Source organism: Podarcis gaigeae, assembly GCF_964106915.1.
Source record: "Podarcis gaigeae genome assembly, chromosome: 3".
Taxonomy (NCBI): Eukaryota; Metazoa; Chordata; class Lepidosauria; order Squamata; family Lacertidae; genus Podarcis; species Podarcis gaigeae.
Window position 1 is genome coordinate 111,091,060 of NC_139680.1, and position 13,540 is coordinate 111,104,599.

A 13,540-nucleotide genomic window follows, 5' to 3' on the forward strand; every position below is an offset into this window, starting at 1 on the left:
CTTCAACCTTTTTGGGTCCATGGGTCCCTTGACCAACTACATTCATTCTGCTGCACCTCTGTGGGGCTCAGGAGCCCAGTTATGTCACTCAGGAGCCCAGTTATGTGACCCCTTGCCTGCTGAGCTGGCAGCCTCTCACCCTTTTCCAAACACCCTCCTTTGTGGAGTGTTCACTCAGCCTCCTCTCCTCTGCCCTCTCCTTGGGAGTCCTCTGGGCAGACACTGCATTCACCACTGGCCTCTGAGCTGCCTCAGCTCCCGGCAACCAGCACCCCTGTCCAGCCACAGAGGCACCATTCACCTGGGGAGCTTGTATCCAGGGCTGCTGCAACAAACAGCTGTGCAAGCCTTTTGGAGGCAGAGACGTGAGAGGGCATCAGAGGAGGGAGGGAAGGACAGAGGCCAGTGTTGCCCACGGCACCCCTGACCATAATTCAAGGCACCCCTGGGTGCCACGGCACACTGGTTAAAAACTACTGATCTAATGAGATGCTGTGATGAATGTGAGTTCTGTTGCAGATGTGGAAGATTTTTGCACAGACAGCAGATTTTGAACATCTGGCAGTCAATGTGATAAAAACATTAATGTCAAATCAGGTACTGTGGTTACAATAGGCCGTCAAATTATTCCCCATTTTAGCATTGTGGCTACTAATGAAGTGTTAAGGTGGCTGTTCTGCATGTAAACGCTATGCATTCTCCAACGTGAACTAATAGTAAACAAAGGGAACTTTCATAATCATTTTGTACTATCCAAAGCAGGCACCCCCAAACTCGGCCCTCCAGATGTTTTGGGACTACAACTCCCATCATTCCTAGCTAACAGGACCAGTGGTCAGGGATGATGGGAATTGTAGTCCCAAAACATCTGGAGGGTTGAGATTGCTGATGCCTGATATAGGGAATCCTGTAATCCTGTAAAGCAATCCTGTATTATTATCTCATATTGCAGATGGAAGGGATTAAGGATAAGAGATGGTAGTTTGTCTGAATTCATAACAGAGGAGAGGTTCAAAATGAGGACTTCCAGATTCATAGCCAAGCCTCCAAGCCACGTGTTATTGCCAATTTGTGCACAATTACCTATAATTTACACATGTCACAGATCTGAGTTTTAAGCTAGAGTCCAGATCTTTTGAATACTGAGAAACAGACTCAATTAGGAACTCTTACCAGAATGTCTGTTAGCAAGCGATAATCCTCAATGTCTCCATTTTTTTCAGAATTAGCCCTGGAAACCAAACCAACAGCAACACCTGCGACAGGAGACGATATTGGGACTCCTAACAATAAAAGAGAATAAAGCATTTCAGAGTTTTGGTCCACTTCCATTGACCTATGCATAAACACGTCCCAAAATATGAATTCTTCTTTGTGGATTACCTGCATCCATCAGTGCCAAACTCCCACCACAAGCAGAAGCCATTGACGATGATCCTGGAAACAGAAACCACTAGGTTATGCTATCAACCATTTTTGTGTAGCCACTAAAATAAATGATCTGCATATAAACAAGTTTTCTTAGCCACCGTATGATTTATATTTCTCCCTGGGATAGGGGGTTTTCTTTCCAGATACAAGAAGCACTCGGTTTTTGCACTGTTTTGTTGCGGTTCAGAAATTTCAGCTAACATCTGCAACAGTAAAAAGTCTAAAGACATGTGCTCAAATTATGGGGGGAAGAGTAAGGTAAAGGTAAAGGGACCCCTGACCATTAGGTCCAATCATGACCGACTCTGGGGTTGCGGCACTCATCTCGCTTTATGGCCGAGGGAGCCGACGTACAGCTTCTGGGTCATGTGGCCAGCATGACTAAGCTGCTTCTGGCAAACCAGAGCAGCGCACGGAAATGCCGTTTACTTTCCCGCCGGAGCAGTCCCTATTTATCTACTTGCACTTTGATGTGTTTTCGAAATGCTAGGTTGGCAGGAGCAGGGACTGAGCAACGGGAGCTCATCCCATCACGGGATTCGAACCGCTGACCTTCTGATCGGCAAGTCCTAGGCTCTGTGGTTTAACCCACAGCGCCACCCGCGTCCTTGGGGGAAAGAGTAGGGGTTTCCCTAATGAAATCCTCAAATATTAGGCCAAAGCCCATTAGCCAATTCATGACCCCTTGCGCCTTCTAAAAAGGGGGGGAATCTCAAAAAGTAACAGGGGTGGACCTCATCCTTTGCCCTTCCCATTAGCCTTGTGATAAGGGCCCCGCCAGATTTCAAATCATAGGTGTGGGGTGAGTGGAGATAGTTTTATCAGCGCAAGCATTTCTGCTTGCGCGATGGAACGATCTGCTTAGCGCTAAGTTGAATTCCACCCACACATTCTGAGCAATAGTTAAATAATAAAAATCAAATACCATTTGACTCCAGTACTTCTGAAGTAACCCTTATTGTGAAAGGGAATTCACTGGGAATCACAGGCTTCAAAGCCTTCTCTGCAAGTGCACCTACAAGTAAAAAATTATGTTGTGAATTACAAGGAGTAATTCAGTTTCAGTCTAAATATTCAGCTTCTTCTGTTCTTACTCACCATGGCCAAGCTCTCTTCTATTCATGCCAGTAATTTTGCCAATCTCGTTAGTTGCGTATGGAGGAAACTGCAAAATTTTAATATATCAAGAGGGGGAGAAAGTCAGTATAATGCTTTTCTGATTGTCAGCATTCATTTCAAGGCAAACATCCATGGAATTCACCCAAAAGGATAAAAAATGCTCATGCAATGAGTCATTTGCAGAGTTATTAATAAGCTGCCCTTTGGAATAATCTTCAGCCACATATTTTAAGTTGTACACTTTCACAGTCGTCACGAAAACAATATGACCTTTTAAAAAATAAACTATCTGGCTTATCCTATGCGGAGATATGCACACCTAATGAAAGCAACAATCATAAGTAGCTCAGAGTGAATACTTGCATTATAATTTGAAGTGACACAACCTTCAGATATTTTATCAGTTAAAGTAGCTTTACTTAGAGCTGCTATACTATGCTGTACAAATGGAAGTCTGAATTAGTGCCTAATTTTAAGGTTTAGACACTTTTCAGGATCTTCTGTTTCAAAGTATGAAAGAGGTTTCTTTCGAAACCGAATCAAAACTCTCCAACATTTTTAAACACGTCTTAAAACTGCAGAAACCCAGCCAGGTGGGTGGGGTACAAATAATAAATTATTATTATTAATTATTATTATTACTATGCTGAAGTTCAACCATCTTTCACAAAAATCTCTGTAGCTTCAGTACTCAAAAGTTTCGCTGTCAATAGACAAACTTAGTTGGTCTCTAAGGTGCTGCTGGACTATATATATAAATTTGGATAAGCTAAGGGATGATTTACAAATTGTCCTTTTAATAAGAGAGGGCGGGAAATCAAAAATTTCCAGTGGATCAGGTTCCTTTGCGCAAGCAGCTACAGCTGCAGAGCATTTTCAGCAATCACCTATCTGGTTCTGCTGCTACTGTTATTACATTGGTACCTCGGAAGTCGAACAGAATCCGTTCAGGGAGTCTGTTCAACTTCTAAAACATTTGGAAACCAAGGCGCGGCTTCCAATTGGCTGCAGGAAGCTCCTGCAGCCAATCGGAAGCCACGTCAGATGTTTAGGTTCCAAAGAACATTCACAAACCGGAACACTCACTTCTGGGTTTGCAGGGTTCAGGAGCCAAAACGTTCAACTCACAAGGCGTTCGGGATCCAAGGTATGACTATATTTCCACCATCTACTACTGCTCCATTTATATCTCACATTTCCTCCAAGGAGCTGAAGGGGGAGCACAAGATTCTCTCCTTCCCCATTTTATCCTCGGAGCCCTATGAGGTAGGCTATGCTGAGAAACTGTGACTGGTCCAAGGCGAACTTCTTGGCCGAGCGTAGAACTGGAACCTGAATTCCAAGGTCCTAGCTCAGCACTCTAACCACCACACCCCACTAGGGTATGCTGGACTCACTCCAAACCTAATCTTCCCCTAATCTCTTTCTATCTCTCATACACACTCTGGTGTGTTTGAGAGACAGAGAGAGATTAGGAAGAGGCAATTATGGGTGCTTTAGCTGAGATTCGTAGATGCTTTAGCATTTCAGGGGATTGTACCAGATGACTCTTGAGGTCCTTTCCAATTCTACAGTTCTATGATCCTGAGATTAGGAGGAGGAGGAGGAAGAGCAACCCTCCCATTTACCATATTTTTTGCTCTATTGGACGCACCGGACCATAGGAGGGGGAGAACAGGAAAAAAAAAAATCTCCCCCTCTCTGCTCAGCGCCCCTTCAGTGAAGCGGGAGGAGAAACGGAGCCCCTTCCATTTCTCCTCCCGCTTCGCTGAAGGGGCGCTGTGCAGAGAGGGAAAACTGTGCAGCGCCTCTCAAAGCCTGGAGAGTTAGAGGGATTGGTGTGCACTGACCCCTCTTGCTCTCCAGGCTTCATGCGGCTATCCACAAGCCTTCAGAGCGCAGCGGGAACTCCTGCTACGCTCCGAAGACTTGCGGATAGCTGCCCGAAGCCCCCGGAGTGCAGTGGGAGTTCGTGCTGTGCTCCGGGGGCTTCGGGCTTCAGGCGGCTTCAGCGAAAGCAACGCGAAGCCTCTGGAGCGCGGGGGGGGGGGGTGAGCGCTCCCTCTGCGCTTCAGAGGCTTCATGTTGCTATCGCTGAAGCCAAGGAGCCTGCATTCACTCCATAGGAAGCACACACATTTCCCCTTCATTTTTGGAGGTGAAAAAGTGCGTCCTATAGTGCGAAAAATACGGTATTTGCTTTTGGGCAGCAAAGCAACCAGCGAACATAGCTTGTCAGCAGCAGTCTCAACAAAGGTCCTATCCAAAAATGAGCAAGAAGCAAAGGTAGAGGGAAAAGGAGCCTGTTTGTTTCAAATACCAGCGCTATTAAAGTCAGGGTGAGGGGAGAAGACGCTTTATTTTTTTTTAAAAAGAGCACCGAAAGCAGTGTACGGTATTAAAATCACAAAACAATTAAAATAAATACATTATAGCACCGTGCAACTCTATACAACCCCTAAATACACCCTGACACCGCAATGAAGATGGATGAACAGCAACTCCACATACAGCATGTCTCCCTAGAGGAAGCTCCGAAGAGGCCTGCATGCAGCTTTCAGGCCTCAGGAACAGGCTCCAGATACAGTGGTGCCCCGCAAGACGAACGCCTCGCAAGACGAAAAACCCGCTAGACAAAGGGTTTTCCGTTTTGGAGGCGCTTCGCAAAACGAATTCCCCTATGGGGTTGCTTCGCAAGACGAAAAAAATCTTGCATCCCCCCGCGGGTTTTTTTTCACTTTTTTCGCCCTTTTCTTAAGCCGCTAAGCCGCTTATCAGCTGTTCCGCTGATAAGCCGCTTAACAGCTGATCGCTGGAAGCCGCTTGACAGCTGTAGCGCTAATCCGCTAAGCTGTCAATGGGCTTGCTTCGCAAGATGATAAAACCGCTAGACGAAGAGAATCGTGGAACGGATTAATTTCGTCTTGCGAGGCACCACTGTATAAAGAAAGCAATTTGAGAACAAGCCCCTATGTTTTCAGAGTAATTACTCCTAATAATTAAGCACAAATGCTTTTTATAGAGCTGAAGTGAGTTCTCATACCTCGTAGTGGAGCATGAAGTTCTTCTCCTTTATTCCACTAAAAACAGAAACAAGTGTTACAAAAAACTAAATGAGCTGCAAGTAATTTACTTAGATCAGGAACCCCTTGAAGGAAATGAGGGATAGGCACCTAAAGCATCCCTCCGAGGCCATGCCTGCCTACAAATTCCTTTAAACCTCTAGAAAGGCACCCTTGGCTCATAATGCTAGGAAACAATTGAAGGTTTTTTGTTTGTTTCTGTAATACCTTAAATACTAGGGGAAATTCTTTTCCCGGGAAGGCCCTGCCTGCCTGCCTCTACCAGAGCTCAGAGAACAATATTAGGGCACATTAAGCTACTCTATCGTTAAAACAAAGTGCATCTGAGCCCGGCTTACGCTTCATTGCAAAGTTGGGTGAGCACTAGACCAACAACAGATTAAATAATTTTTATCTGAGTAATCGTTTGCATACAGGCAGTGACCATTTCTCGCGGGTGTTCCGATTCTGTTCCGTCTTTGATCACGTGTCAATTGGACACGGCTAAGATGGTAGTCGCCTATATGAGCAAAACCATGTTAGAAGTGTTTTTCTGATACTGAATAAATAACAGATGAGGAAGCCTTTGTTAGATTCCTGCTCATTGTTAAAGCAAAGTCTGTGTTTTCTTATACCCTGCCATTTCTCAATACAGTGGTGCCCCGCAAGACGAATGCCTCGCAAGACGGAAAACTCGCTAGACGAAAGAGTTTTCCGTTTTGGAGGCGCTTCGCAAAACGAATTTCCTATGGGCTTGCTTCGCAAGACGAAAATGTCTTACGAGTTCCTGCGGGTTTTTTCCCCTCCCCCCCTTTTTCTAAGCCGCTAAGTCGCTTATCCACTAAGCCGCTAAAAGCCACTAATAGCGCTAATCCGCTAAGCCGTCAATGGGCTTGCTTCGCAAGACGAAAAAAACGCTAGACGAAGAGACTCGCGGAACGGATTCTTTTCGTCTTGCAAGGCACCACTGTATATCTGCCCCACTAGGATTTGTCCTTAACCAGTTAGAACTATCCCCTATGGAATAACCAACTCACATTCGAGTTGCCTGATCCAATAATTTTTTTGTCCCTACAGAAACAGAAAAAAGCAAAAACCCAGCAACTTTCTTCTTAGGAAAGCTTTTAATAACTACTTTTGCACTGTACTGTCTCTGGATTACTTCAAAGTTCAACTTAGCTACGTTATTTTGATATTTTTTTTTGCATGTGGCCAGTCTTGATTTCTCTGAAGGGGCTGTATATACTCATTTTCAATAAGACTAAGAGAGACTGCCTTCAAAGAAAAGGTGATTTCATATGAATGTCAGAAGCTGCATTACCTCCCATCAGACTTGCCCATACAGTCCAGTTTATCGACTCTGGCAGCAGTCTGCCCCAAGCTCTCAGGCAGGGAGAGGTCTTCACCACTGTCTGCCACCTGATCCTTTTTAAATGGAGATGTCAGGATTGAACCAGGGATCTCCTTCATGCAAAGCATGAAGCTCTAACCACTGAGCTATGGCCCCCCCTGATTTACTTGAAGATTATGAACACAAGGTCCTAAAGAGTCACATGGTGCAACTAACACGCCAAAGTCAAGTTGGGGTTTGAAAGGAGTAGGGATGGTGGTATATATACCTTAAAGCTGTTGTGATAACGTCAGATTTTACACTCGATTCCAGTGAGTCAAATGTAACTGTGCAGAGGACCTAGAAAACAAAGGTCTACTGAAAATACTGTGGTTTAGGGGAGAGGAATTAAGTTCTCAACAAATAAGGAAGTGCAATGATTCAAAAGCAAGACACATAAAAACCCAGATAAGGTAAGTATTGCTCTGGGCACAAACTCACAATGATATCAGAAGGGGAATAATTGACATGCACGGTTTGCACTGCGCTGTTTTGGATTTACAGAGAACAACTTCAAGTTTCAGCCTTCTTGGTTACAAGTTCTGCTAATTATGAACCAATCTAGAGGGCACATTTGCTACTCTAGCCCTCCCACCGTATACTGATTACAGCTGGGCGAGTCACTAATACAGTTCAGAGGTGCGACAACTTTTAAATTGATATTTGTTAGAAGAACTTGCAGTAAAATATACACACAGATTTGTCTGAACAGATTTTCTTTTTGACACGCGGGGGGGGGGGGGAAGGACTACCACACACACACACACACACACACACACACACTACACACCTCTCACACATCTCATATACACAGTGCTGTTTTCTTGGAGGACGCATAGCCCTAAACATTTTGTGAATCTAAGTTTGGTCTCATTGTGGGGCAGTGTGTGTGTGTGTGTGTGTGTGTGTGTGTGTGTGTATACACACACAGTGGTGCCTCGCAAGACAAAATTAATCCGTTCCGCGAGTCTCTTCGTCTTGCGGTTTTTTCGTCTTGCGAAGCACGGCTATTAGCGGCTTAGCGGCTATTAACGGCTTAAAGAAAAAGGAAACAAACTCGCAAGATGTTTCGTCTTGCAAAGCATGCCCATAGGGAAATTCGTCTTGCGGAACGACTCAAAAAACGGAAAACTCTTTCGTTTTGCACGTATTTCGTCTTGCGAGGCATTAGTCTTGCGAGGTACCACTGTGTATATATATATATATATATATATATATATATATATATGAATGCGTGCAGCACTTTTTTCTAAAAAATTGATTAGGGGTTGTCAGGTCTGCCTCTAGATCCCAGCTCACAGAGGACCAACGCCCGGTGGATATAATGTACAAAAGTCTTTATTGAAGTTTAGTTTCCATGGGCGCGCAGACCCACGTCTTGACGCTAGACCGGCTAAGTCCCCTCTGACTCACTGCTCCACCCACACCAGTTTAAGATTCTAGCCCGGCTCCACCTCTTACGCTGTTCTTTCCTTCGCTGGGTCCTTCTGCCCTCTGGGGTTTCCTCCTTCCTGGACTCCTCTGACGCTGAGCCCCCTGAGTCTTGTCCCTCCCTCCGGCGGGCTTTAGGACCTGGCTCCCTTCCCGGGCTCCCCGCTGTGCCGCGCTCCTGTACATTTGAACTTGGCGCGCGCGCCCAGCCGGTGACTTTCCTTCTGACCGTTTCCCCGCTTCCTGATGTGGGCGTAGCCAAACCTGACTCCTCTCCTCCCTCTGGTGGTGAGGACACTGGTCCCGACTCCTGGGACTCCCCCTCCCCACTGCGCTCTGGTGGAGACGCTGGTCCTGATCTCCAACTGCTGCTCAGGGACTCCCCGCTGGCCCCTTCCTCCTGGGGCTTCCCCCCTGGAACCCCCCTCGCTCTGGCCACCGGCGCTCCCTTCTGTGAGTCCTCCGATTCGCTAGAGAGGCTTGTGGAATAACTCTGGCCACTGTCACTGCCTGCGCCCCCCTCGTACTCCTCCTCCTCACTCTCCATTTGCTCCCCCTCCTGTGTCTCTCCTTCTGAACCCCTGACTGGGGTACTCTCATTTTCCTACTCATATTGAAATACTGCCCTTCAATGAGGCCAAACTTAGATTCTCTCATATATATATTCATATTATATATATATATGAGAGAGAATTTATCACCCTTCAATTTAAGCAGAGCAGCAGGTCTGATTCATAGATGCTGTTATTTTAAGCAATTCGCCCACGGGGAACCTTTTCTTTCACTGACTCACACATCCCCCACACAGTGCGGTTTTTAATAGTGATGCAGAACATACGTGTACTCTAATTTTATAAGTACTCTCGGAGAAAGTTAGGAATGATTTTGCACTTATTCAAATAAAGAATCAAGTTTATTTCAGGATGGTCTTGAGGAGCTTATCCACACCATCTAAATCCATTTCGTAAATTTCATTTTAGTTGCTGACCCACAGCCACTGAACCACAGTATTTTTATTTTTGAGTAAAATAAAAAACGGAAAAGGGGGGGGGGTAAAGGAAGATCAGTGAATACCTGGGTTTGGCCTCTCTGAAATAATGCTGATCCATGAAGGGTTTTGAACATGTCCACCTCGCAAGTGATGTTTCTAAGTGAAGTCAAGTCTCGACCATCACATCTACGGGAATAAAGCAGCAGAGAGGACAGTTTCCACAAGTTCCTCCCACCTCGGCTCTAGATTTGGGCCTACATTCATGAATATTTGGAGTCCAGTGCAAGTGTTATTATGGATATAACTGGGGGAAAGGGATGATTCTGGCTACCCACCTTGCCTCTAGTCCAACCTGATGCGCACACATTTGAAGCCACAGTCAAATAAGGCCGCAAAGAGAGCAGGTTTTGGCCTCGGTCACACACTGCTTTTAAACATACTCAGACAAAACCATGATTTAAGGCCTTTCGATTTAAACCACAATGTAATGCAGACTGGTGCACAGCACTAAAACCACAGGCGAAGGTATCTTTTTATATGCGACGGCGGCAGCAAGAGTTTTCATCGCAGCAAAATGAAAGAGTAATGAAATCCCCTCTATACAAGATTGGATCCAAAAGCTGACAGAATATGCCGAATTAGATGGTTTATCAGAAAAAATAAGGAATAAACCAAAACAGGAATTTGTTTCTAAATGGGAGGTTTTCAAAGAATATCTGAAAAATAAATATAGTAGTTTAAATTCTGTTGCAGCATTCGAGGAACTTCAGTAATAATTGCTAGGTAGATAGAAGAAATTAGATTTATTGAGAATAAGTTTAAATATGAAAAAAATGTGTATTGGCAATAAGTAATATGAATTTGAAATATGGAATAGACGGGAAGTTGGGTCTTTAGTGTTAAGACCAATAGATGTTATATTGTTTGCCAAGAAAATTATGTGTCTATGGTTATTTTTGTAATTTGTGTGTAATTTGGTATTTGTGTTTTTTTGTGTGTGTGTTTTCTTGTTGTATAAATATATATAAAAAACAAAATACAGGCGATTTGTTCCTCTCCTGCTCCTGCTGCATTGCTGGGAGTGAAACCGTGACATGGCCTAGCGTTACATCCAAACTTGGGCTTGTAGCTTGTCTCCCTCCAAACAAACCACAAGCTGTAACTATGCTTTGTTCCTGGCTTACTGTTACTTTTGGTTCGTTTACAGCACATTCTTAACCAGGCCTACTCAGAAGTCAGATATATTCAATTCAGTGGGCAAGTATGGGGGCTTAGCACTGAGCCATAGCTCCTGGAATTGCCTACCTAGACCTGCAATTTTTAGCCTTGTGCTCAGGGCATGTTGTGTGCTCACCTTTAAGCCATAGTTAAGCTTAACCATGGGCTTAAAGCGATGATATACGATATCTTTATTGTCATTGTCCCATGCAGAACAATGAAATTGAAAAACTACTACAAAACTACATAAAACTACTACAAAACTACATAAAACATTCATAACCCCTAAAAACTCTGAAACCCCATTTTAAAATACACTATACTATAGAGACCCCTTATGCTGCGTTTAGAACCAGAATTGCAGAAAACATGGCTGTGTACCACAAAGTAGGAGCATACTGATAGTTCTATGTGTGTGAGCATCGATTCCTCAAAGGAACCAGGTGGAAGCTGCTAGGTACACTAGACCACTGCAAACCGGTGCAAAGATGCTGCTGCTTTTGGCCTTTCAGTGTCCTTATTCCACGGAAGAACCTGTTTTAAAGACAGCGACTCAAAAAACACTATGTTTACCTCCTGTATTCATTCAGAACAAGATTTCTAAAGACTTCCTTCAAGACGACGTTAAAAGATTCCATGATTTCGTAACAATCCGCTTCCGGGAACTTTTCTAGAGAGAAAGAAGAAAATTGAAACGAAACCTAAAACACAATGCTTATTCCCCCCAACTATATGACTAGAAGGGAAGTAAAAGGAATTTGTGACAGTAGGTGTCATAACTTGCTTAAATTTTCAGTTAAGAAGAAGCGTTTGGACTTGATATCCCACCTTTCACTCCCCTTAAGGAGTCTCAAAGCGGCTCACAATCTCCTTTCCCTTCCTCCCCCACAACAAACACTCTGTGAGGTGAGTGAGGCCGAGAGACTTCAGAGAAGTGTGACTGGCCCAAGGTCACCCAGCAGCTGCATGTGGGGGAGCGGGGAATCGAACCCGGTTCACCTGATTACGAGTCCACCACTCTTAACCACTACACCACGCTGGCGTTGGCAGGTTTAATGCTCAAAGCACCTAGGAGAATGGCTGGGGCATAAGATGAAGACAAAGAGCTGCACCAGTCTGGAGCCAACACACTGATTATCCTCAGTGCTGTCATGGGACAGTAGTGGGGCTCAGCCCCTCTCCTGAAATGCCGCCCCTCACCTACAGGGATCCTGCTGGTGATACTACTGTCCACCTGCATGTTTGGTGGACAGAATGGTGAGCTCTGCAACAGTGGAGTGAAGCTGGCATGAGCCCATGGGCAGGGACAGGTCCGCATAATACACACACACACACACACACACACACACACACCCCCCTTGGGCACAAAGGGGGTTTGGATTACAGTGTCTGGCTGGTTTCTGTCTCTTTTCATTAAGCAGGTACACAGTACACAGCCCAACACTAGCCAAGAGTATTCTCTGTGCCTCTGGAGGTCAGAATAGAAGTCTGGTTTGGGGTGGGGGTACATGCTTCTGTCTACAGCATCTTCATCTTCAACACCCACAACAGGGAGGACTATAGCATAGGCTTAGTTCTCATGGGTGCAATTCAGCCCAGACACATTTATCTCTTCGGATTGCAAAGCAGGGGTACATATGACAGATTGCTCCTCATTAAAAATACAATCCAGCCCCCCACCCCACTGGATGTCAATCTGATTTTCAATTTGCAGAGAATGTTAAGAAATGAGGCAAGAAGCATTAGATCATGTGACACACACACACACACACACACACACACACACACAATCAGAAGTGGTATAGCCCCAACACAGGTTCTGTAAGAACCAGGCTACTGCAAATATCTGTATCCCCAAGTCCATGAAAAAATGTTTGACTGCCGAATGCAGAACTGTTAAGACAAACCCTGGCAAAGTAAAACATTTTAGAACATAGTATAGTCAATTATGAGTGTGTCTGACCTTTCAGCTGCTCTTCTGTTTCAAGTCTGATTTTGTTAATTGCTTCATCTCTTGAGATCTAGGATGTAAGATATCCATTGACACATTCTGAATTTTATTAAGATGAGCTATAGAATCTCTTGCACATCCTACGCTTGGGAGCTAATGTACATCAGCACGCAGAGGCCATAGAAAGACACTTCCCTAGAGAGCCACGCCACTCAGTAGATGTGATCATAGAATTGTAACATTGGAAGGGAACCCAAGAGTTACCTGGCCCAACACCGGGTAATGCAGGAACCTCAACTCAATCATACATGACAATGACCATCCAAACTCTGCTTATGTATGATCTAGCTGTGATCCTGAAAAAGCTTTTACCCTGTGCATTCTCCCAATGCATGCAAGTTCCCCACCACCAATGGGGAACCACTTTTAATTCCCACCGTATGCAGGCGGTTACCATTTTATGCTGGCCCTCAAACTTAGAAAGGAATAAAGCAGCAGAAGGCTTCTGGAGATACACTTCTTGTTCTTTGGATCGGGATGGGAGAGCGCTGTGGTGCAGAAGGAAGCAGGCCACCTGAGGCTACAGTAAGTGGGTGGGCAGAAGGGTTCTTTGCATTGCCGTTTACATTTCATCTAACGAGAGGAACAAATTCAGAGCAGAATACCTAGACAGGAGTTGTGTGTGCATCTCTTTAAACCGGCTGAAGCCAAACAATGAAAACCCGAGAAGTGGTTCAGGCGCAATTAACCAAAATGCATTTAAGTACTCACTTTATCATGCGTGAAGTCGGAAAACACAGCAGTGATCTTTCCAGATGTAAGGCTTCAAGCGTGGGAAGGCGGGGGAGAAAAGAGAAAGACGGAAAATTATAGCCAAATCATACAGTGGTACCTCGGGTTACAGGCGCTTCAGGTTACAGACTCCGCTAACCCAGAAATAGTACCTC

General features: G+C 44.9%; 1 protein-coding gene across 3 annotated transcripts in view; it reads right to left on the reverse strand.

The window, feature by feature from the left end:
* The window catches only part of PNPT1 (polyribonucleotide nucleotidyltransferase 1), a 44,288-nt gene that overhangs the window by 15,690 nt on the left and 15,058 nt on the right, over nucleotides 1-13,540 (reverse strand). For all 3 annotated transcript variants that reach the window (XR_014562750.1, XM_083733299.1, XM_083733300.1), the window contains exons 10-19: nucleotides 13,365-13,416; nucleotides 12,606-12,663; nucleotides 11,216-11,312; nucleotides 9,508-9,610; nucleotides 7,232-7,302; nucleotides 5,594-5,630; nucleotides 2,530-2,596; nucleotides 2,357-2,446; nucleotides 1,384-1,437; nucleotides 1,174-1,283 (exon numbers count right to left, since the gene is read on the reverse strand). Coding sequence is in view for 2 of the 3 variants with exons in the window: in XM_083733299.1 (XP_083589425.1) it covers nucleotides 1,174-1,283; nucleotides 1,384-1,437; nucleotides 2,357-2,446; nucleotides 2,530-2,596; nucleotides 5,594-5,630; nucleotides 7,232-7,302; nucleotides 9,508-9,610; nucleotides 11,216-11,312; nucleotides 12,606-12,663; nucleotides 13,365-13,416 (739 nt within the window). In the remaining variant the exon portion in view is untranslated. The remainder of the gene's footprint in view (nucleotides 1-1,173; nucleotides 1,284-1,383; nucleotides 1,438-2,356; nucleotides 2,447-2,529; nucleotides 2,597-5,593; nucleotides 5,631-7,231; nucleotides 7,303-9,507; nucleotides 9,611-11,215; nucleotides 11,313-12,605; nucleotides 12,664-13,364; nucleotides 13,417-13,540) is intronic.